General features: G+C 32.8%; 1 protein-coding gene across 1 annotated transcript in view; it reads right to left on the minus strand.

Moving 5' to 3' along the window:
* The window catches only part of LOC137922118 (pseudouridylate synthase RPUSD2-like), a 180,467-nt gene that overhangs the window by 7,195 nt on the left and 146,313 nt on the right, over positions 1–26,959 (minus strand). Inside the window, exons 3-7 of the mRNA XM_068764996.1 lie at positions 18,204–18,290; positions 8,878–8,965; positions 6,945–7,167; positions 5,848–5,935; positions 45–153 (exon numbers count right to left, since the gene is read on the minus strand). Coding sequence (XP_068621097.1) covers positions 45–153; positions 5,848–5,935; positions 6,945–7,167; positions 8,878–8,965; positions 18,204–18,290 — 595 coding nt within the window. The remainder of the gene's footprint in view (positions 1–44; positions 154–5,847; positions 5,936–6,944; positions 7,168–8,877; positions 8,966–18,203; positions 18,291–26,959) is intronic.

The following is a 26,959-nucleotide window of genomic DNA, read 5'->3' on the forward strand; positions in this document are numbered from 1 at the left end:
AAAAAACGAACACATGGATCTAAAATAAATTAATAAATACTTGCCTGAAGTTAACCTATCCAATCGATGGATAGTTCTCAAATTCTTCAAGTTGTACTCCTTGGCAAGTATGAATACGACGGTGTTGTGACGATATCTTCCACACGGGTGAACCTGACGAATCGACATTCATTATTCTTACATCTCCAAGGATATATATTCGATATTTAAAAATTGTATCTTCGTATAATTCAATAACTTGTTTTTAAATATTCCAATTCAAATATTAGATTAAAAATATTTATTTCATCTTTTTTATTTAATGTTTTATAATATTATTTTAAATGTTATAACACTGTGCTATTAAGCTGTGTGAATAAAACACGAATGGTAACGATAAAAAGCATTCTTGATAAACTGTGAAATTAATACAGCATAAAAACAAAGTCATGATGTATATATATATACTCGTAATAACAAGAAAAATAAATCATAACATAAAACGTGTTAGACAAGCTGGCTACTGTTGGAATGTCTTGTTAGAGTTCAGGGCATTTAAAGATAGTAAAGGCATTAACAAAATTTATCATGCGGGCTCCAAATTGTTTCGGAAATTTATGAATGACTTCACAAAAGCATATTCAGTTTATTCTCCCTTCAAATATTACACAATTTTTTAGTATAACTATTAAGATTACATCGAGCGATTTAAAAGTTATAATGTGTCACATTTTGCAAATGAAGAGAGAAAAATGGATAGGTAATCAAATTTCTGCTTCGAAATGATAAAATCCAAACTAGGGATATTCAAGCTTTCAAATTCCACTTTCAAGTGGTATTCACTAGACCGCACTATTCCTCAGTTCCGTTGCGAGTTTTCACGGGTCCAAAGTTTTCGTTCATTATCATTCTCCTGTCAGACCCTGGTGGTACGAATTGAACTTAGAACGTCCTGTAAATTATCATCCTAAAAATTTTAATACGACCTACTTGTACTTTTAATTTTATATTCCTTGCTAAACTATGTTTCATTTAAAACGAGATGTTTCGATTATTAATTTTAAGTGTAATCACGCAGACAATTGGACGTTATTATGCAAACAAGATAAAGATTATTGTCAGTGTAGTAAGCAAATAAGAGATTATTTTTTCAAAGGTTTAATTTCAATGTTGCCAAAAGTAGTTAGGGCATCATATGTGATGTAAGTAATTAGCGGAACTAAACTTTGGAACTAATTGACATAGATTTATGTTTCAATTTTCCTTACGATTTTTTTTAAATTTAAAATGAATCATATTATAACACGATTCTTATTTTAAAGGAGATTAAATATTTTTGATATTGATTTAGTTTTGTGTACGTATGGTAAATAATGTTTATCTTGTTTATACAACTACGTCCAGTTACAGAAATACCAATAATTTTGGTGATAGATCGTAAGATGTAGCCCAGGGTCTGATGAGATGAAGACAGTCTGCACTCGAAGACTCACCGGCAGCGAGCATGGCTTGTCTAGCACGAGTAGCTCCTCATCCACGTGTATGATGCGTAAGGGACTAGCGAGCACTGGAGTCTCATGCCTGGCCCACCACGGACAGAATACTTTATTAAGCATACGTGATATTCCTATGATGTTCAACTTGTCTTTGGTAATGACTTTAACATTAGTTATGCGGTGTAAATTATATCTTTTCGTTCATCCAAAAATATTTAACGTCTACAAACTTCTGATTAATTTTATTTTTAATCAAAGCTACTTCCATTCGATTTCAAAAGTAATTTGAAAATAATATAGTCTTTGATTTTACAAGTATATAATTAAAACTTAGATATTATATATAATATAACGGTAAAGATATAGAAGATTACATTAATATATTTAAAATATGCAACTGAATAGTTTATTTGAACTAGATTATTTTTTTTTTATGTATAAAAATAACAACTGAAAAAGATTTGGAATCGCTTAATAATTAACGATAAAGGTAGCTGTATATCTAATTCAATTAGAAACAAAGACATTATCAAAAGGGCACGTCGCGGTTAGCAACTTTACTCAAATGCATTACAACACCATAGAAAGCCTATAAACTACAGCGCACAGCAATTGTGATACAAATCTGTGTACATGTGTTTATATCCATGTATATTTTATTGCGTAAATAATTTTAATGCGTTTTAACACAAACATTCTTATAGTTAGATTGCGTCAAAAATGCAGTGAATTTATGAAATCATTGTCTGTAAACCTAGACGAAATCAAATTGTTGGACATTAACTTTGTGTTCGAAAAAATCACTATCTTGTCACTTGACTTCTTATATGAATGGATAACTGACAATGATACATTGCATTATTAACGCGAAGGACCTAGAGAAGATAAAAAGTTTAGTCGTGTATGGTAGAAGTGTTGATTTACTTTCAAATTGAAAACAAAATAATTTAATAATGTTACAAATTAATAGGCTTTTAGCATTGAATAAATTTGTGAAGCCTTTTTGTTCGTACGCACGAAAATAACAATTTATTTCTATTACAAAATAAACTTATTTTTTTTCTTTTTGACTTAGTTTCGGGTGGTACCGTAAATGAAGTCACGAAGTGCTCGAATGCTTTCTTTAAAAACCTACTAGATAGCGCTAGCCAGCAAGCCTCATAGATGTAGACTCATATTGATTTATCGACGTATTGTTCTTTTTACAACCACTATGTATGCGTGTAAAATTTGCTCCAAAAATAATTATTATATACCACAAAAATTGTTTCTGTTTTCCTGGATCTTTAAGAGCAGCCTACAACAGCCTACTGCAAGGACATTGTATCAAACTAAAGTTGTTTTACTATAAATATTGTTTATAGATATTGTTTGGTCGAAGTAACGATTTTAAAATATTCTAGTCCGTTATAGTTCTTTGGATTTTTTATTTAGATTATATAATTGTATTAATTTATTTAAAAAGTATGATTATTAATTCATTTCTCAAAAATTTAGTCTACGATACTTAACGTAAAATTTATATAATAATAATTGTATCACGTTTAATAAAGAAATTATTAAGTTTGTCTTTAAGTCTAAAGGCTTTGAATGCATTTGAATTTATAATTTGGATATGCGCGAAATCAATAATTCCTTTCGCATATCAAAATGTGCTCGATTTTTTTTCACTATAAATAGCATTAATATATCACTCTAGGCTTTCGTTCGAACACTTCGGGACCTCCCATTGTGGTGTTGCATCAATCAAAGTAATTGGACACGGCCAGTCGCTCGGACTTTGTGTTAAAATAAAAATGCCACTTTGTAAAAGCGAAAGTGAGGAATTACAATGATATTTCGATGGAGGTCGAATACTTTTTAGGTTCGTTGAATTGTGACCACGGACGAGAGCATACCGAGCAAGCAATCCAAGTTTAATTCACATCTTTGATATATGTGTCGCATACACAAGATGTCAGATGAGTGAGTTAAAGGTACTTGTATTGGTTTTGCTTTTAGCTTGGTATTCTGTTGTATATAAAAGGTAATAAAAACATATGTATGTAGCTCCAGAACAGTTTGCTAAAATTATTTTTTTGGTATGTTAAAAATGACATAGAATGTATTTCATGAAATTACAAATAAAAGTTAGTGATAAGAAACAGGCAGTGGACGACATCTATAGTAAACATTATATATGATATTTTGTTAACTTATGTTCAGTGTAAACAATCTTTAAGGTTTTTGGATACGTCGAAGTGAGATATAATAAAATTATTGATTTGAAATTATCCGTAACAAGCGACCTAGTTTCATTGTTTTCAAAACACGTTACGTAATACGTATATCTAATTTTTCTTTTCAACTGATAAATTTGCCTTTCCATTCGACATAAACCAAACTTAATCAAAATCTTTTCAGCTTAGCGTTATCTTAATCTGGGCAAAAGTTTTCAGAACCCCGTATATTCGCAAATTTTAATATTTTACAACAAAAATGCACGTTAAGAGTTTTTAAAAAAATATAGATGTATAATATTTTTTATACAGGGCATTATCACAAGACCGTGAGCAGTAATAATTGCCAAAATAGGAGAATGTGAAACCAAATTTCACACCATTATGTATATATTTTATATTATTAGTTTTATTATAAATAGTGATGACGGTTGTTTTGATTTTTCTTTCAAAAGTTTAGTAACAAGGAAAACTCGTTACCTTTGAGCTTTGCCTTCAAATTAGAAAAACATGGCGGCAATTGGCGCGATATACTCATATATTATGATTAAAGTAATTAAAATTTAAATATAACAATCACAAATTACCAAAAAAATCACTATTTAAGTATTTAAAATATTATTTTAATCATTTTTCATTTAAACATCTACACCCTAAGTTAAATATAATTTTGTATAGAACATGTGAACTTCATTTTCATATTTTTTCTATTGTTCAGATTGCGAACAAGCTCACAATAAATATAATAGTTCTCTAACTGCCCCTCCGTGGTCCCTATTTTGGCACAAATTATATTTTATTGCTCTTTTATAAAAAGAAGTATACAAATAGGTATAGAAATTCATGTCAGAATATTATAAAGGTTTAGACTTAGTACTATAACAATCAAACAATAATTATAAATTTACAACGTATAATTATTTTTACATACATAATAAATTTGTTTTTTTTTTATATATCAAATTTAGAGTTCATAGTAAACGAGGAGAATGTTCAGAACTCATATAATCAAATAACAATGAAACAGCATAATTTAATATCATAAACATAGTAAGCAGGCGAAAGAATATATACCTATATATGTTTGAATAATATTGAGATTTTTTTAAATTTTGTTTAAATAAGGTGGAAAATTTACTGCAAGGAGTTTTTAATTACAATAATTGAAATCTCTTTTAATCAAGGCAAGTTTCTTGAAATTTCTTTTGCAACGATGATGCAGATTACATGATTGAAGAAACGCAAGACACGCCAACTTGATGGCACGGTCTAATTTATTAACGTTCCTTAAAGCTCCACCACGACGAGATCTAAGAAGCAAAAGCCAACTTGAATAAGGACGTCTTTCGACGTAAGAGGCCTTTCATAGAAAACGTCTGAATATTTTTTGCGAAAGGCGCTCTGCGTTGGCAGCAAAAACATTTTTAAGCCACATACATTTGCACCTTGCCATACATAATGTTAATTATGTTTGTGTGTTAGCAAACACTAAAGAAAATAGTGAATGAAGCTATTTCTTTTCGTTAAAAATTCCATGTACGCTATTAAACATATATGTATATATATATATTTTTTAAATTATGATATATATTTAAGATCATAGAAAGATAAAATATTTCATTAGTATTAATTTTCTGTAACTACTCATGTATGTGTGCGTTGTTATTTTAAAACAAATTATTTATCAGTTAATTAAGTTTCATTAGATCCTTTATATGATTTAATGTATTCATAGAGTTACAAGTAGATTGATCAGCTGCGGTTAGTCCAGTAAAACATAATTTATTTTTACCTTGTGTAAAGATTTTATACTTCGTTGATTAATTTCCTTTTTTTCGTGTTTTTCTTCCGACACCATTTATATACCACAATAAACACCTGTACTTACGGTCTGAGTAAATTGAATAAATTTGGATATGGCATGTGTAGTCTTCATAATACAGTGTAAATGATAAAGATGAGAAATGGTCGCGATTTCAATATAGGGTTAGAGGCAAAGAAGTTAGTAAACAATTACGTACAAACATATAAATACTAAAATAATTATATAAATTTAAAAGACACCATGCATCACATACAAAGGAAACAAAAGGAGATATGTAACAGATGACTGAAGCGTTATAAATAACATGGCTGTCTCAATTGCCACTTACGGGGATAGAGGCTGGTTTGTTGACAACCACAATTTCCTCGTCGATATGTACGAGGGTGATCGGTTGGCTGGTGACCGGTACTTCGTGCCTGCAACGATACACACGTCAGGCTTCTGGCCTTAAAGTGCCTCGGACGCTGAGCAATGGGAAATAGTTCAGTTCGAAAGTCTATTAGAAGATGTTACAAATTTTTAATGCGCTGAACGATTATTCGAAGCGAAGTTGAAACTTTTATTCGCTTCGTGAACTTTGATGGTGTATTCGAAGCCGGAGAAACGAAGAGAGAAGAAAAAAGTTATTAGTTAAGAATAAAGTTGTTTAACATCGGCGCGGATTACGTGTCGAGTTCAAAACTTGTAATGTTAAGTATAAATTTGTAACGAGTATAAATAGTCAAATAATTGAAGTTTTTTGTAAGAGTATAGAAAAGTGTGTTCACAAGGGAAAAGGCATATGTGTAAATTGCTCAGAGTCCGTCGTACCATAATCCGGTTCTCGTGCCGTATGACATACAGATAAGACGAGAACGAAAACAACAAATGAACATGCGTGAGCGAACCGTAGATATTGACGTGAGAAAATAAGTTACGTGAAAAATTAAATCAAGTATAAAATCTAAAGTAGACGCGAAGCACTGTGTAAAAGTTATATTTCTATATCCTTCTCCATTACGTACGACAGTGCACTCGCATGCTCATCCGGTGCTATATATTATTAACCAATTAGCCAATCTAAAGGCCTGTATGTACAAACAAGCTTAGACTTTGTGATCGCTGCATTAAGGCTCATTTCTAATTGTTCCGATATATCTACGAAAGATAGAATACTAGAATTTAATTCTGCGTATATCACATGAAATTTTACATTGTACCACACCGGTCTTAAATTATTAAATATATTTAAGATATTTGTAAGTAGAATAGAAGAAGAGTTAATATTTTACATAGGGTTTGTAGGTTTTGTCCCTCTTGTCACGCATTTGGTTTTGGCAGTAGAAAATTAATAAATATTAAATTACTTGTGTAAACTTATAAAAATCGGATGCGTTCGCTTTTATCGATTCATCCAGGTGTGTTCAATGTGAATCAATTTTTTACCTGTGCACGACGTTGGCAAGCAAGTCGTTATGTTTTAGCCTGTAGTCAGGGTCGACCCTTTCGTAGTTGACGGTGAGAGTGCCAGCCCTAATACACCTTTCGTATTCCGCCGCTGGATGCGCCCTGAACTCCCTAGCGAACACATCCAGAATCTTCTCGCCAACCCACCTGCCTTTGGTGAAAGTTGTGAAAGTGAAGTAATAAGGATAGACCTTTCTGAGACCTGGAAATAATAAAAATAAATTACGTTTTTGTGCTAATACATCGCTTCTTATTTCAATGCTTTTTCATCCTACATTATTTATTTACAGTGACACGAGGAAAATGCCAGAAGAGCCTCATTGAATACAAATTCAGATTCAACTTAGTTATGGCATCCTTGAACTTAATCCTAAAAGGATTCCAAACGCGCCATTATCTAAAAAGAACCGATAACAAACTCACATATGTTTTTTTTTAGTGACCACTTCCACAATTGTCTTTAAAACATTTGTTAAAGCAATTAAAATTCAAACTTTATGATCACTTAAAATTCTTTTACACACACTATAATATTTTTTTATCAGTAATTGTTTGATAAACTTATGAAATTTATTTCATTATTCGGTAATGTATTAGAAAACCGTAAACAGTTTTCAACAAATAAATTACAATTTAATGAAGGCTCAACAGAAGAGTTTACCCTATACTCTTTATAAAATATTAACTGTTGAAATAAATTGCACATAAAAAGCGACACAATTCTTAAAAGTCAAAAGTCAAAATATAGTTGAAAATTGAACTAAACCACAAAAGAAACTTTATGACTTGTTACATAAACTATATTTATTTTAATTATAACAACCTTTTTAAATTAGTTAGGTAAAACTAAATTAAACTCACTAATACGTTTACATAACAAAACTCGTTGAAATAGCTTCAAAGACATAGTTTGCGAACCAGAATGGTTGAAGGTAAAGTAGGTTGGGTGTTCATAGAAATCGAAAGCGCTCACCGCGAAAACCTCAGCGGAACTGTAGTTAAAGACTCGAATGAGCTGTATCGGACGTACACCACAGCATTGCGGTTAGGAAACTTAATGTATACGTAGCACTGTATAGTGATTTGTTACCAACGCGGCGAGTGGAGTTTCTGTTCAAGATTAGTTTCGCAAAGGTAAACCTACTGATAGTTGTTTATATGTCTAGTTTAAATATTCACCAGGTCTAAATGATGTTGTGTTTGTAAAAAATAGAATTGATTTTTGAGCGGTCTTTACTTGATTTTCTACACTGTTAACCGAATACGAAATATTTAGAAAAAACAATTAAGTTCTATGAACAATAATTAGAAGTACGTGATACCCACTGGGTTTGAGCGACTAATTTTTATATCTCAGCATAAAAACTGACAAACATTTGATCTTTGTCAAAAAGATGTAATCATACAAAAATATTGGGCACAACAATGCATTACAATGAAAATATAATCATGTTATTACTTAAGTCTGGCAGAATACAAGGAAAAGGGAGAAAGAGAATCTAATTTCGTAAGTAATAATAAAGAGGCAATGATATAACCGACATAATATTTATATATTCATAGTAATAATAACTAGAAATTCAATCCAAAAAATAAAATGATATAAATGATACATTTTTTATATTTTTTTTATTTTAGTGCGATTGACCAGATATTTCATCATACGAATTTCATAAATGTCTTTTGGAAGTTAGTATAAAATTATTCATATACATGCCTTATGGTAAAAGAAAAACTTATCAGATAACCAAAATAAAGGCTTGTATGGACAAAAATTCTAAACATGTGACATTAATCAATTTAAATTGCGATCGCACTGTATATTTAAGACCTTGTAAACTCTAAGATTTCAATAGGGAACACTTTACAACAATAATATACCTTGATAACTTGTAATAAATAAATTTCATACCATTCTCAATATAATAAGATGTCTCGTTGTAACGGTCATCGGTGAAACCAGGCCTCTTCGCCTTCAACGCTTTGGTTTCTAGTTTTGCCTGAAAATAAAATGATTGGTTAGCATTTTTTGAATAGTAAGCATACAATTCATGCATTTTTTTTATTGCGACCATATTTATACTTAATATTATGTTACACGAGTCGATTGGTTAAAATACTCCTATTTTACTGATGAGAAACTAAAGAGTATATCGAAACCAAAATCTAGTTAGTTAATACCGGGCATTGACGATTGACATTTTCTGAACTGATTCCAACTTGATTATGGCTAAAGAATTCAGTAGATATGGCCCGGTCATACACAAGGAAACTTAGTGAAATCTACGTGTCCCATGACGCAGATCTGGCCATAGGCGGCAGTGATGTTTGAGCCTGAAGCAGGCTTTACTTCAGATGTGATAAGGTGAGCTATAGACCAGAGGTGGTTTCATCTGTCTACGTTTTAACTAAAGAGGCAGAGTTGCGAAGAAAAAGCGGAGACAGTACTACAATATACAACTCTCTCTTCTCTCTCTCTAACTTAACGGATACACCGCGGATACGACGGCGGTGGAATTCTGGGGGATAATCTTCCTCTGCCTGTGTAAAAAAGCCCTGTACTTTACAATCGATCTATTGGTCTCTATGATTTCTAGGTAATGGATACGGGAAGTCCGTCGAAAGCTTTAGGCGAAGAGACCGAGTGTTAAGATATATTTTATTCCAGAACGCCGTTTACTTGGGACGAATATAGGATTTTTTTTTCAACGAGAAGCAACTTTATAGGCGGCCATCGTCAGTGAGGTTGCGGATGTGTGAAAACATACAAGAGGCTCTGCCATAAAAAGGTGAATGAGATTTCAATCGGTGCATATCCGATATAGCCTTTTGTTGCTGGTATGAGAAGGCTTTGCGTAAAATAAAAAAAAATCGGTCAGTAAAGATAATAATATATTTATAACGATAATAACGACGAATAACGGTCAATAACCCGAAAAAAGAATCATTGCAATTCGCAACAGTTCGTAACCATCGCAATCTCTTACAATAAGTCACAAGAGACGCGAATGGCAGTATTTTTTAAATGAAAAAGATTCTTCTTTAAGAAAATGTGCTTTCACAGCGAAATAATCCACGGAAAATATTGAATTGACAGAATATTCCCGGGAATTGAGCCCTAGAGTCGCTTATGAAAAGTTTTCAGCGCGGGAACGCCCGACGGCGAAATGAGAAAAGTTTTTTTTTTAAACGGTACATTCTACAGGGTGTTACGAGCCTTTTATTTATCCGCCGTATACGCGGCGTACGCTTGGCCGCCTTCTCATTATTTTTGACTTAATCTCATAATTTATTTTGCACAACCTTAATTCCTGAATGAATTTTTAAAGGATTTTATTTTCGGCGTCCTTTTGACAAATTAGTCACAAATAAATATTAAATTGCTTATAACCTGAGTTAGTAATTTTTATAATATTTGATGATAACTGTAGGGCTCAAAATGTATGGCCATTGGAGCCTTTACATTTTGAAGACCATAGACCAAAAACCGGAGCGTCAGACTTCAACTCACAACGTTGTCCACTTTGTGGGTGGAAGTCTTACACTCTGTCTTATGGAATGATCACTTTCGATTGATCTTATTAGAAATCTGTGCAGGATGATACGAAGTCAATATCAAGCGATCGGATAAAGTTCCTTAAGGATGTTTGTACAATGTATTCTACATCGTCATTTCAACCGTCTACTGCTTGACATAAGGCTTACCTATTTTCCTAGATAATTTCTAGGACCGTTTGTACGTCTTCTGGCGACCTGAATAAAGACCTGTCACTACCTTGCGGGTACTCTCTTGTTTAAAAAAAATACGGGGGTACTCTACAATAATCGATTTTTCAATCCCATTTGAAGTTTAATCACAGTAAACAATCAATAGTACTTTAGATATGCTTATGAGATGTAACTTCTTAGAAATCCATGGATTTTAGTGCAGGTGCCTGGTTCATTGCTTTGTAGAGAGAGAGACAGAGAGAGCCAGGTACGATTCTCGGGGCTTATAACAGATTTAAAGACGCCTCCATGTATAGGCATATCCCATACTTAGCAAAATTTTAAATGATTCTATAGATGCTTGGAAACGCCGTTCCACAGTTAAATTCTTTTGGAGTTTATTCAGACATTTCGCTGTCGTTTCTACCTCCACCATATGTATACAAAATATATATAAATTCCTGGATATTTCTTTGAAAAGATCGTAAAAACTGTTCACGATAGTTGTGTAGTCTTTAGGTTTTCTGTTTCTTATATTTCAAACGTTTCGACGCTCTTAAAAGTAAAGATAAATTCAGTTTAGAAGACATCACCACCATATCCTCAACGATCCTATGTTGTTTATCATCAGTTTTCAATCAAGCGCTGCTTTCGTGTATTTTTATATTCGAAATTTATTATTGAGTAATAGTATAAATTTATGTACGTATACCTAGGAGAATTTCGTAATAAATTTCCTCCATTTGTAATTTCATAAGTAGAAACCATAACACCACAGCCTCCGCAATGTCTAATAAGAAACTTAGACACGAGACTGATATGAATAACTTTAAATATAGAGTAATGTTAATTTAGAAACAAATATAATAACATCACGAGAGGGTTGGTAAGGGTGTAAGCATAAGTTGTTCCTTGAACGGGAAACTTGTGAAATAACCACCTATGAACAACGTAGCTATGTACTTAATTTCCTTCAATAAATACAAGCGCGGTTTCCCATAACAATGTCGACTAAATTTTCTTATCGATAGACATGTTCTTTAGAAATCTCATAAGGTTTAAAAGTCGACACAAAAAACACTTCGATTAGAAATATTTCTATATGTGTGCAGTAAGGTTGATGAGTACAAAGTTACCACCGTGTTCTTTCAAGACGGAAAATGTATTTAAATTACAGCGAAGTGACTTGCTCCTCCTCGTAAATTCAAAGCGACCCCCACTCGCCATTTGTGGAGATAATGAAAACAAAATGACCCCGCTCCAAGTGATGTTCTCCTACGAAAACTGTGGACTTGTGCGAAATATTTATACCACATTATTTAATTTTTTTAAATATAATATATTATATTTATTGGTGTTAAAATCTGCGACACAGTTCTAAACTGATTTAGATATCAGCGAATATTTGCATTGTTTGGTTTTAATTATAAACAATGAGCAAAAAAACTTTGAATAAATAAGGAAAAATTATGGACTTCTACCATGAACCCAATGTAGTTGGTGAGACTAAATTTCATCTTAAATACTACAAGGCAGGTATGGCAGTAGATATGACAATTATTTTGTATAACAATTACGGTATCACAATTTTAGTGAAGTATTTTTAGTACGCTAATCAAAACATTGAATTATTTAAATTTACGTGTACAAGTTCATAGTTTATGCAGTTGCATTTTATTGCACACTTAGGCCAATAGAGCGTCTGACCAAACGATGCGGTTGCGTGATCGAAGCAGTCTAGAGTGTTGTACTGACAGAAGTCCTCTGCCCACTAGCATGCAGTTTACGTGGAATTGCATAGGTACAAGCTTGTACAGTATATATTAGAGACATACCAAAATTACTTTCATTGAAATTGGATGTATAGGCTGCTTTTAAAACGTCTTATTTATGAGGCACATGAAACATATATTTATAAATTTCTGTTATCATACATATATACAGGTTAATTGGTTTTATGTGTAAAAGTTACAGAAGGGTAAATTTTTTTAGTAAAACGAATTTAAAGCGTTTATACCTGTTTCCTATCAACCTATATAAAGTTAATACTCTGATACATGTTACATTAATTATTTTTTCTGTAGGAATATTTCTGACCAATAATTTCTGGCAGTTCAGTTTTCAGGGATAGATAGTAAGCAATAATTACTTTTAATATGTAGTAATATGAATGCTTAAAATGCTTTTTCTTACTGTATTATCATTGCGTTATTTATTTATTATGAAAACTGTTGATTTTTAGACAAGGTGTACTATACATTAATTTGCGGTAAATGAGTTAGACATTCACTCCTTTAACCCTTAATTAGGCGCATTAAGAAAATCACTCAATTAGGCGCATGGGGTCTTAAATGACCCCAAAAAAACATTGAGAAAAGAGTATCAAAAAAGAATAAAACTTAATGGATTTCTATAGTAATTAATAAAGTTCTTTAATATACTTAACTTTAAGAAACAAATACTTACTATGGCATTAAAAATATTAAAAAAAAACAAAACAGTAAACCTCTCTTTAAACTAATTTTTTTGGCATAGCCGAGATCAACTTAAGAAATAAAGTTTATTCAGCCTCATCAGCGGAATCTTCTGTTCTGCATCCGACGCAGTAAATCCTTGAGTGTTGCTAGCAAATATATTTACGACAATTGAAACATTTTGTTGGCACTTTTTTGTCGTCCTTTCTAGGACATGATGAACAGCGCCCGCGCTTAGCTGTCGATTGATAAACCGCCTTGTTCACATTATAAACTTCACGGAACCGTTTTTTTGTTGTCGCTGGTACAGCACGTAGTTGTATGCGACGTTTTTGGTGATCTTTCACAAGTGCCGCAGCTATTTTCTTCAAGAAAACCCGTCTTGTATATGTCAAAGTATTCTCAGTATTCGCTTTTTGTATGACAAATGGGTTGATGCCAGATATGTTTATACTCCAGGTAAATGTAAAATAATATTTTGTGCTCGGGTCCTTACTGCGTTCGATGGTGGTACTTTACACCATTTCACTTTCGGGCCATTTCTCTGAGTATGTCGAGATAAAAAGTAATTACCTTCCGTTGATACAGGGATGTCTTGGATATGTTCAGACTCCTCAATTTCGCTTTCTGAATTATGAGCACTATCAATGACAGCATCGTTTAAAGTTTCGTCTTGCGAATCCGAACCAGCAACATCTTACTCTTCATCAAGCACTTCATCCAGCCATTGCAATACTTGTTTGTCGTTAGGCATTTCAATTCAAAAAAAAGAAAAAGCATAGAAAAAAAACTCAAAAATACATAAAGAAATCATACCGTATCAAAATAGACACATACAAAGATAAATAGTAAACAATATACTAATATAAACACAAAAAAAATCACAAAAGTAAAAACTTACCTTTGCCAAAAAATGGAACGTAACTGGGCGCATAGGGTCAGCTCTCTAAAGGACAGCGATGTGTGCGCAAGAGTTAATGTTCTGGATGCGACTAATTTGTGTACCCTAGGGGGAGTTAGGAAGCTAGAAAGAGCGTTAGCACGCTCTGAAGACTGTAAGCCATTATTTTTTGAATTTCAAACGGCCCTGACCCCATGCGCCTAATTAAGGGTTAAAGCTCTTGCATCTATAACAAAATTTTGTATTAATTTTTTTTAAGCAAAAATAATATTTTATAGTTATTTATGCTATGTTTTATAACTAGAGATCAAATTTACAGGTTTATAATAGAAAGCATTTTATTACTAACACATCGAGCTAAAAAGTAACTTAATGGGAATGCATCCAAATATTCTTTCTCTATTAAAAGCCACCTGTATTTCTACTTAAAGCGTTAAATTACTTCCCAAGGTAAAACCACAATTTCCTTCCTGTCGAGACCTTTGTAATATATAGGTCTTTATCCCGGCAAATGCGCTTCCCAGGCGAGTAGCTTGTATGCACTAATGATATACGTAACATGCCTAAATGTATAAAAAGGTCAGAAAAGTTCTTTTATCACTTTTGGTTCAATAACATAAGTATAGTTAAGTTACTTTATCAAATATCAAATATCAAATAGGATAATGTTTAAAATAATTTTATTGCTAGATTTAAAAAAAACGTCACGGAATGTTTGTGTGTTAATGGTAACTAAAAATACTAACACTCCAAAATTATATAACAGGTCTTGGGAATGACGTGTTCGTCAACGTTTCAACCCATAGTCGCATACTACAAGGCATTATGTGGAAACAAGGCACAATACCAGTCTAAACATTTAGGGCGGTTGTTCATTAAAATCTGAATTTCCCGAATAAACATCGACTCATTACTGTTTTTATAAAATAGGATACCTTTTAATCTACACGCTCTGATTATTTTGTATGCGCCTTCAATTCAGAACGAAGGTACTCGAAGAATTCATTGTGTCTTCATCATGTCTCTTTTGTGTGTACGTTAAGTTTTTGTACAGGGTCGGTGGTAAATTGGATATAAAACAAGGTAATTAGTATCAAGGACGTTAATTTGTATAATTTATTATCATGGGCAGGACATCCACATCACAAAATGGCAACGGGATCGCGTGACTAAGGACAATGAAAGCTCTTAATAAATCTTGAATAGTTTCGTAGGTACCTTTACACACGTAATACGTAAGCCTACGCGAGTAGTTGTAATTCACGTTTATTAGTTCATCTAAAAGTTTACGTGTTTCGTGTGTTTCATAAATATCTCCTAATAAATAAAAAAAAAAATTCTACAAAAAGCGATAAAAAATATCGTCAATATACAATGAACGTACATCGTGAAGTGGTCTAAACGGTTAGGAATAATAAATTAATAAATAAAAACGGTCAGATCTGACACTGGAGAGATTTAAAACTAATATTAAAAAAAAATGGTATTGTAAAAACTATATTACTCTTTCCAAGAATATGTTAATGCGTGGAATTAAATGTTGATTATCACTCAGAAAGCTAATTATTGCCAAGTACTCTTTATATAACTATATTTGTAACGAGCAACTGTTGAATTTCTCGTCAGCTCTTCTCAGCAGAACTGCTCATAGTCGGAGGTAGCTACATGTAGGGATCACAATGCCGACATTTTATGTTGATTGACGACTAAAAAGTGCTTGTAACAGCCTATCTGGATAAAGAACATTATGTTTTTTATTAATTTAATTTTCATGAGGAATGTGGACATGTTAAAACCAAAATTCCGGGCCCACAACCTAACAGTAGGCTTACACTACAACGAATTAATATTCTAAATAAGAAAGGACCAATATCTAGCCACCTCCGCACATGCAGTGGTTGTCGTGCATGAAAGTGCACCGCCCGCCAGCCCGCTCGTAAATGCGCATGCGACAGACAATGCAAACTACACAACCGCCACCGTAAATTCACTCAACACGTGTTTCACCCCTCCACGGGGCATCTTCAGGAGTTGCTACACAGATTAGTGCTAAACACCGAGAGACTCGGTTGTGTAGTTTGCATTGTCTGTCGCATGCGCATTTACGAGCGGGCTGGCGGGCGGTGCACTTTCATGCACGACAACCACTGCATGTGCGGAGGTGGCTAGATATTGGTCCTTTCTTATTTAGGATGGACTTCCGCAATGTAACGCCTGAATCCATTAAATATAAAAGAATTAATATTCGTCAGCGTTTTTAGCATAAAAATATAGAGGGCAGTATTTTTTAACCTTTCATGTACAATGCTCCACGTTAGTCTTTCTAAAATTTTTAATTCCCCCACTATGTAATGCATATATTTTTTATATTAAAGCGAAAGGATCAAACTCGCGTCGAGTCCACTTTCCAATTACCCACTGTAGGGCGTGGGCCACACGCTGGGAAACACTGCTTCAAAGCGATGAATGCAGAGTTCATTTTTTATACATTAATGTATGTTACACACCATAATACATATTAAAAGTAATTATTTTTTACTATTTGTCCTTGCAAACTTCGTACTGCGCGAAGTTAATATAAGCCTTTAATATAGCAATAGAAAAAGTAAATTATTGAACATATTTCAGAGTGACCACTTCTAAAAGGGTGATTTTAAATAGATAAAGAAAAAATAGAAAGAAAGAAGAAATAGAAAGCTTTATAGAACTATACATTTACCCCTTCAAAACTTTTACACCTATCATTAATCATTCTGTATAAAGATAAACACATCATTCTTAAAAACTTTTAAAAATCAAGCCAATTTTCACTACAGTTAACCTCATTTAAGTATTAACGTCACGTGACGAAGTTAATGATAAGCTGAACCAAAATTAGGTCGCTCGGTGTCATGGTTGTGTAACAAAAAGTTCGACTAGGGTTAGTTTAAAAAGAAAAATTTTTGTGTCCATCGTGAAAGATTATGGAGTCGGCTTTCACTAAATTGAGAATAGATTTCGTTATATAACTGTGTCATGGCGGTGGTCCGCTCGTAGTGTTTTAGAAGCGGAACACGCAACTTGTGTGGCCATATAGAATACTAAATACATGCCGATGCAACTGCAACGTCTGTTGGTTGTAAACAGCATTATGCAACTATAAAACACGCCACGTATAATGTACAATCACTACTATTTGATGTCACTAAAATCTTCTGTGGGCCTTGCACTACTTTAAAGTTTTTCTACTAAAATTCAGACTTCTCTCTGTACTTTCTTTGGCTATAACATGGTCTCCTCTGTACATATTTATATGATATCTATCTATGTATTTTCTTTTGCCATCTTTTGGTCTTTTATTAACTCCTGTTATTTATTTATATATTTCGTTTAGCTATCTTTGGACTTCTCCGTACATCTTCTACGATATCCATCTCTTTATTCTCATTTTTTATCCCATCGTCTTCTGTGTTAATCTTTTTGATATATGTTATTTCTATTTTTTTGGCTATCTCTTGGTCTCCCCTGATCATTTTCTATACTTATCTCTTCGTCTTCTTTATAAACCTTTTACGACATATTTCTCGGCATTTTTTGGCTATTTATTGATATCCTCTCTATATTTTCTACATCAAGTATTGTGTACTGTGCGACTATCTAGTCAGCACTTTTAATTTTACTATCTGTGATCGGTAACAAATCGTGCCAAAAGTAGTTGCGACTAAAATGTCTTGGTGAAAATTAAACAAAAAACTTTTACTGTATTAGTGTTTTAAATTTGTACGCGAGTGATTTACGGTATTTACTTCCTTCACATGTCTAAAGATTAAGGAATTTGTTTTAGTTATTTAATTTGTTTTATTTTTATTTATTCACAGCTGACGATTCATGAATAAAAGAGTATAAACATAATAGATAAACTGCGCCAGCTACTAAGTATATATAATTATCAATTCAAATTAAATTACGACAATAGATTTGATTAAAGGAAATTAACACGTTGAAAGTGTTTGAGGTTTATTATCTAGTTTCTGTTAGTAAGTCTATAAGGCTAGATATCGAATAAATAAATAAAACAATTTTAATGGATATTACACCATACCATTACATTCCAACTCTTTGACATGCACGTTGAGAACATGTTATTTTAAATGAACTATAAGTGAAATAACAAACCTTCTTCAAGTCCTTGTTGATATCGGCATCGTCGGCTTTCCTCTTTTCACACGACAGTATGCAGTTCTTTCCGTTATCCTTTTCACCCTGGAACAAATTAAAAAGTTTGTGTTAGGTGCATATCAATAAATTGGAACATTAGTTTAAACAAAGACCGCACTTTTTCATTACTTTAATATAAAAATAAATGCTTGTCCTGACACAGCCTAAATTAATAGCCATAAAATTTTGAGCATGAGATTCTTCAAAATTAATTGATTCTTCACACTCTCATAACAAAGTTATCAAAAATATTAAAGTTATTTCCTGTTCCTTTTTTTAACTACGCTTATACATTAGTTGAGTTTTTTAAAAGTACATCAGTAATAAAATATCATGAACTAAATTTAAATAAAACTTAAACACTAGGTATTCTTATAACCGATTGTTATATGACATGATTTGTGGCAACAGATCAATAAATTCCACTTGACCACGAATCAATTTATTTGTAAAGATTTATTTATTTAAATCTCAATCTGTAGATATTATTAGATTGTCATTGTTTCTGTTCATAGACGCCCACTGCAAGGTATAGTTCGCCCCCAATGATACCTTTGGGGGAATATACCATAATTGCCATGCTTGACAGGGGAGTTGCCGATCCTTGTGTGGTACTTTTGGTATACAGAAGACCCTAACACCCATCTTCTGGAAACTTGTTTGTTAGCAATGGTAATTCTATGAAATTAATAGACAAAGTGAGAGTTGTATAAGATTGTATCGCGAGAATCAAATCCGCGACCTACGATGTCTCAGTCCTTGCAGCTGAACTACCAACCAACTAGGCAGAGTATTACATTAATTGTTAATAGTGCTGTGTACATTTGGTACCAAAAAAAAATTCCCAGTTTTTCAGGTTGCACTGAATAGCTTGCGTTCTCGTATGGTACAGCGTAACATTTACAATTACGTAGCAATATTTTTTCTCACCCTGTCATCTTGCGACCGGAGTAAGCCGGGCCAAAAGTTAAATAAAACAAAGAGAAATAAGGCGGCGTAATCTGTATCATAAATCATTAAATACACGAATGCGTGTGAACAATATAGGCGGGGGCTTTTTTATTTGATCTTGTAATTTATACAACATTAAAGGCGTAAAATAGTGCGATATTACGTCATCTATGGGGAAATACTACCATGTATTTACAAGGTGTAGTAAAGTCCACTAGGAAATGGGCGAAAATATTTCAGCGGGTTTATAAAATGGACCCCAAGAGATCTAAAAACCTTTGGTCTGTTGAAGTCCAATAGTATCATTATGAACAAATAAAACTTATTTCAAGTGATTACATTATTTTTATTTAATGAACGTTTTAGACCTGTCAAGATTGCACTATATCTTATTTCTAGAACGAGCTTCTAAAGAAGGAAAATAAAAAGGGTAAATTAGAATTTAAGTTAGGGAGAAAAGCCTGGTCGGTGAACGCCAATGCATGGAGGCTTTCTTAAACCTGTTAAGCAACCTACGTATCTAAAAAACAATAAGATCACAGCGGAAAGTAAATAATTAAAGATCACCTAAGCGGTCGGCTGAAGATATATCAAAAGTAACATATGACTGAGAAATTGGAAAAAGAAAAAGGTCTTTCCACAAACGGTGGACACTTATAAATAATCAACCACTCTAAAACTAGATTTAAGTGTACTGTCACGATTTATTAACCTTTTGTATTGAATCAAAGTAGAATTGAAGTATTTCTTTTATTCAGAGAAAGTTTGTAATAAATATAGAAAATAATATGAGATGGAAAATATTGTATACGAAAGATATTAGATATTTCATTACGTCTACACACTCGTTAAAACTTCATTTATATGATACGCTCTGTGTTATATGAGGAGGGTGTGAGTGAGTGGAATTGTAGAGGGCGGGCAGTCGACATTCCCTATTAATACCGAAGTCCCTGGGTTGCATTGCAAGATAGAAAATAAATTATCAAAGCCATGTTAAAATACAAATTGTTCATTTTATAAAACTTATTACATATTTCATTACTGTGTTTGTAATTACACATGCAATGAAACCAAGCAAAATAACAATTATAATATTAATGTTATTTATTAAACTTTATTGATAGATATATAGTGCCAAAGTGCGATAATTTATTTGAATTACATGGGCACATTGCGTGTGCCAGGTACATCGAATTGTATGTACTCTTGTATGGTACAATTTTAATTAACAATTTTATAGAAAAACACGATGTTAGATAATTACAAACATCGGGGCTGACGATCCGCTAGCAGGTTTAAAAAGTTCTCCTTGTAATGCATAGGTGTTCACGTTTACCAAACATACTCCTCTCACTACCTAAGTAAAATCTTAATTGATCGTGTCAATAACGTTGTGTAAGCGAGTTCCAGAAATTAGTTGATGTACGCTCTTGAGAAAACTAGAGAAATTTTACTGTTATACCTCTCTCCTTCGTCCACCACATGAAGTTAACTATGAACTTATTAAGTAATAAGTTTGTAAACGAGAATATATATCAAAATTATTTCATTTTGCTCTAGAGTTCGTTTTGGAATGTTTACATGGAGTTTAAGGGTATCTATAAAGGGTTATGGGCGACATTTTAAAAACGGAACAATATCATGTTACTAATATTATTTTTTTTATTTTAATTGAAGATCTTGGAACCAGCGAGAAATCAAGACGGATCTTGGAGGCTCCGAAAGAATGCCGAAATTGAGACTTTAGTAGCACAGCCAAATATCATTGGCGAATATAAAGCTCAACAAATCCGCTGGCTTGGTCACTTGGAGCGAATGGGATCGGATCGGAGCGTGAAGGTAGCGTACCTAGAAAAACCGAGGGGTCGAAGACCAGTGGGTAGACCCAGGTATCGCTGGATCGATCGCGTTGAGGCAGACTTGCGCGAATTGAATGTCAACCAATGGCAGACGATGGCGCAAGATAGAGGAAAGTGGAAGATTCTCGCTTCGGAGGCCAAGGCCCACTTTGGGTCACTGAGCTAGCGGAGTAGTAGTAATAGTATTTTAATTGACAATTTCATCATTATCACAGCAGAAAGTTAATCTGTAATGAACGGTAATCAAAGTTTTAAAATAATTGTTATCCTACTTATTCTTCCAGCTGCTATTCTAAGGATCTTAGTCCAACTAAAAGAGGGAGGTCCTTCCCATTTGTGTAATAAACAATCTCTATTTTCAGTTTCCTCGCCTACTTGCCGTCACCGATATTTCTCGTCCAGTATGAAATTATCATTTTTAAAACACTCTATTCTAATCTAGTATTACATATTAAAACGTATTACGTCATGACACAAGCGATATTAAAGGATATTTTGAAAAATAATATAAATGGTAGAATTCAAATCGTCAAAACAGATAAATCGTAAAACTGCGTTCAATTAGTTTGAGTTTGCGAGTTCGACTACGCATTATCTAAATAAATGTTTGCGCGAAGGAATGGAAATAAACGGTGTATACAATCAATTATCAAAACAAACGCTTGGGCAGTTTCGCTAATGACTGATTGCCGTAAAGTTCACAACATATAATTAGTTATTGTTCGTAGCATATAAATCAACGAAACTCGATATATAACTGTCAGTAACTCGTTCCGCGGTAGATTTTCTGACTTTTATTACTTGAAATAAACACAATACATGAAATAAATATAAGTTTAGTTTGTGTACTATTTTATTATTAATATTTTTCTAACGTATGATTTATACCATTATGCCGTATGTCCTTTATGTTTAAGGTTCTATATGGAGTTTGACTACAGTATGTAACTATTGTAGATTATATTTAACATACTAACATGATTCGAAAAATGAATATGAGTCTTTGTTCACTAGTCCAGTAGTTATTTATTTCGGATTTTCTGGATTGAAATCTTCTCGATCTTTTTCTTTGTACGCAAACACTAGTTGAGGATGGAATCTTTCGTCTATGACCAAATATAACATTCCTTGGCGTCTATGCTAAAAATTTTTTTTGTCTCTTGGATTCATCCAACCGGTATTATGTATAGATTTCAACCTATACTATTACTGCAATAATAATACTGGTTGCAGGCAGTAAAATAACTTCTTGGTAAATACCTAAACTATCTTTAAAGAGATTAATCGTCAATAATATTCAGCGATAAATTTATGTAGGTAATGCAGAATTGTTAAGCGGGTGTTCGCTTAACAATTCTGCACGGCCGTTCGCCGAATTAAAAGTACCCACACGCACCGTGTGCTGGTAATATGTTACTAGAACGCATGCAAATAAGTATGATGGAGGTTCGTGAATTATTAAACCGTAACGCTTTTGTTGTTACGAAGTGAGCTTTCTTCGCTGGTCGCTCACGTCTGAATTGTAACCGAAATGAGTTTCAATGTAAATAACCATCATTTGTATTTTTTCCTTATATCTTCTTGAGGCGGGATCTTTGTTGGGATAAACGGAGGATTATTCAGAGGAATGTTTTGAGAATAAACTCCTTTTCAGATGTAAAATCAGATTGGGTTGCAACAGCGGTAATAGCTATAGTTATTTAACTTGTTCAAAGAAATGAATCTCTCGTATTATTAACTATAATGGAGTTATAGAAAAACTCACAATTTCAAAATAGCTCTTATTATTTGAAAAACATAAAGTTAGAATCCATACAGAGCTATGTGTGCGCGATCATAGAGTTGATATTCATTTATTTGTTTCACAAGCAGTTATCACGTTAAATAGACCATGACTTTAAGTCTAAACAACCTAAAAAACTAATGACTCCGCGTGTAATAAAAAAGCAAAAGACAAAAGTAATATCTATACAGTATTTATTATCTAATTACGCACAAATACGTACAACATATGAAACATAAAATGTTTTATACAATGATATATAGATAATTTTCCAAAAAATATGTAATATACTTTTAAAGTTAACATAATTAGGTATATTTTAAAAATTATTAAGGTTGATTTGTATATGCGGAAAAAATTATTTTATATATGTACGAAAAATTATATAATATAAATAAAAAATTATATATGTACGAAAATAGTACACAAAACGGTTTATTTAGTTAAATTGAAAATGTTTTCCCTCTTCACTACAATCAGTTAAAACGAAGGTCTATACAAAAGGCTTTTGATTGACTGTCTTAAAATATACCGTTGTAGCAAACTGAAAAGCATATAAAGAAACGTTTAATTATTTTTCGGGAAAATGGCTTGAGAAGATACAATGTAGATAAGACAAGAATATATGTCCAGTGCGTTTGTGATACGATCGACTAATTATTCCATCAAAAAACAGAAAATACACAAATGTATTATTTCATTATATTTGTGCATTTTTTTATACGTATCTCACATCTTTGTAATAATTAATATACCTTTACCTCGCCGGATTAGCCTACAATTATAGGGTGCGTTCAAGAGACACTAATACGATTGTACGGGTTATTAGCTATGGAAAGGTCAAGAAGTTTCAACTAAAAACTAATCTATGTGAACTAAAGTTATCAGGAAAGCAGTATCAATATTCCTATTCCATCATTATTTAAAGTAGTAATATTTTTATGTTTATTAATCAAGATAATTAAAAAAAGATTCAATCCTTTTGTTGCCGATGTAAGATCTAAGATTTAAGACGTACGATAATCATAGTCAAATGAAAAGGCGCTTTGAAGTTGCAACGTCAAAGAAAATACGAAGCCATGATGCGAAAATAGGACAGCAGTTATTAAGTGCAATAATTATGAACCTAGAATTTTTTTACATTAAATTTTAATAAAACTAGCATTTGATAATAGTTTTTTTATTATGTAACTATCAGTAATATTACAAATTTTCAGAATATTATCACTATCTTCATTTCAGCCTTATTATGTCCACTGCTGGACATAGGCTTATCCCAAAGATTTGTTATAAGACCTTTTTGTCCTGCATACAGCGTCTTCCGATGACCTTAGCAAGGTCATCCGCTAAGCATCAAGGCTCCAGTAACTATTTAATCTGTGATATTCGGTTTGCCCACTGCTACTGCAACTTGCAAATCCAATCCAAATCTTTTGGGCTATGACGGTTTTGATCAGACTTTGGTTCGTCTACGGATTTCTACATCCGATCTCTTGGAGAAATCCCGAATATAGCCATCTCCATGACTAGTTATGTTACTAAGAACTTGCATACGAGGCCCGCAGTGAAAGACAAGGTTTTTGTACCGTAAATCATACTGGCCTTGGCGTAGGCCTCCTGAAGCACCCAGGTATATTGAACGGAATGTTTCGTAGTTATCTGAACGCTTACCAGAATATTATAAAAATGTACAATTATTGTATATTTTAAAGGATAAAAAAACCTATTCTTTCTTCTAAATATATTCTTTTTATGTAATTGACTATTTAATAGAGAATTTATTCTGGTATAATTCTATTTATTTAATTTTTAAGCTTGGTTATAGATTACCCGGAAGTTGTCGCGTTACACGACCGCACGGACCGAACTTCCGATAGACCATCAATAACCGAAGCGATGGGCGCGGATCGACCGGGGACTTCCCGACAAATGTAGGGATATGTGGACGTCGGCGATTTCCGTATTTATAGGCAATGTGGCTAAAAGTTTTCCCTTCGTTGCAGATACTTTTTACTCTCATCGTCGCGCAAGCAGAAAAATAAAAACTTCTACGTGCACTATGTAAATAAAGTTTTGTTCAAATGTTCAGCTCTAATAAAAACTAATAGATGCACTATATGTATATTGTTTTAGGATCTAATTCATACACTTTATATAATATTAAAATTTAAGGACATTAAGTTTTTTTTTTGATCGTCGATTTATTGTAATATTGGAGATTGAGATAAATTTTAATTTTAAGCTAGATTATTATCTAACTTAAAATTGACCACCGAAGGTTTTAATGCCATTCTAGCACACTAGTCTAATTACAAACTTACCTATGAATAAATTTTCTATGAGCTGAAATGAAATCTTTTTCAATCATTAATTATAATTATCAAATTTTCCTCTAACATTCCTCTTTTCATGCCATTTGTTAGGGCCATCGAGTCGGGAAATATCTCACGTAGTGACGTAAAAGAATCCGGAAAATGATTTACGGCCGGGCCGCGGTCAAAAGCTTCCCCGGTCACGTGCCCACGTGTTTACGAATTCCGGGAACCGTGAATAAACAAAGCTCAGGGACTTCCCCATGTTCGTATCGTAAATTACAATTGAATAACTTCATGTGCTCGTCCGGAATTCGTTTTAATATTTGATGATTGCGTTTATTCTTCTTATCTGTGACTAGTTTATTTTTAGTACTAATGTATATGGTATGTAAAAAGTGTTGTAAGTTTGTTCTCATTATTTCAGGTATAGGACGTCAACTACTGAATACAGGAAACTCTGTAGATTTCAAAAAGAACCGGTTGAAAGCGACCTGCATTTAGCGTCTTAACAAGGTCGTTTATTCACCTTTATGGAGAACGTTCTTCCCTGCGCTTGCCAGTCCGTCTTCCCCACTGTAGAGCCTGGAGTCACTAGTGGCCTTCTCTTCTGCGCTCTACGCGACCTGCCATTGCCACCTGTTTTGCCCTTTTACATTACTTTACAGTTAGTCCCTCTTAGTTCAGGAATATAAATAACATTTTTTTATGACTTCATTTTTCATTTACATGTTGTCTGTGTGTTTCAAGACAAGAAACACCTTCTCATTATTTTCGGGCGGCTTCGCTATAAGATATGTCGGTAGTAGCAAAAAATTAGTCTTTCCACCGCCCGAGACCATTTACAAGTGTTTTTTTTACGCTCAGAAATCTTTTTAAATAGCCTGGAGGTTGAACGACATGAGTAATCTCACTAAAAATTCTATCACTACTAGCTTAAGCATGGCTGTCTTTTTATGACGAAAAACTTTCTTTGATGATATATACATATATCGCTTTTAAATATGGCTTCAAAAAACAATATCAATATTCAGTTAGCTATGATTTTTACACAGTATTGTTCACATAAATATAGGAGGCGTTATGTATTTTTGATGAGGCATGAAATTCTAAAACGGATGACAAAGAGTAATCGGCTGATGTTAACGACCCGTCGAATTGTCGATTAAACAACAAACGGGCTCTTGTGTCGCGGAAAACAGCCGTGTCGCACTTTGTCAATGTCGGACGGTTTGTGTTTAGCAGACGGTTAACAGAAAAAAATTGATAATGACGTTGCGAAAATATTTAGTTTCTTTTGTGTGATTTGTGATTGAATATACGCCCTTAAGTATTTAGTCTATTATTCAACATCCATAGTACTTCGAGAAATATTATTCTGTAAATTAAGAAAGTGAATTGAAAAATTAACGACCAACCTTCTAAATTACTGAAGCTTTTAATGAAGAGAAATTATAATCTTTACTTTAATAAATATATAGCAGTAAAAATTTGTAAGGCTATGGGTCTGAACTAGTATACACTGTAATACTGTATTTTATCAGTGTGTTGTTACTGTTCATAATCTTAATCAAGATACACCAATTAAATTATGTAATATTCTTAGACTGCAAAAGGAATACAGAAGAAAAAATTATACAAGAAAAAAAAGTAAAATTCACTTGTTTTGGTAGTTTGTATTTGTTTACGCAAGTATGTGTGTATGTGATGCGTGTCCGCTTGTTTGCAATAAGAAAGGAAGTAAAACAGGAATCTTATATAAAAGAGAAAAGTGAATTAAAAATAGTTAATTATTAGCAGCTTTTT

This window comes from Battus philenor, unplaced genomic scaffold, assembly GCF_028537555.1.
Source record: "Battus philenor isolate CCGP_79_NKW_IND1 unplaced genomic scaffold, ilBatPhil1.0.hap1 SCAF_2, whole genome shotgun sequence".
In the NCBI taxonomy this organism is placed as follows: domain Eukaryota; kingdom Metazoa; phylum Arthropoda; class Insecta; order Lepidoptera; family Papilionidae; genus Battus; species Battus philenor.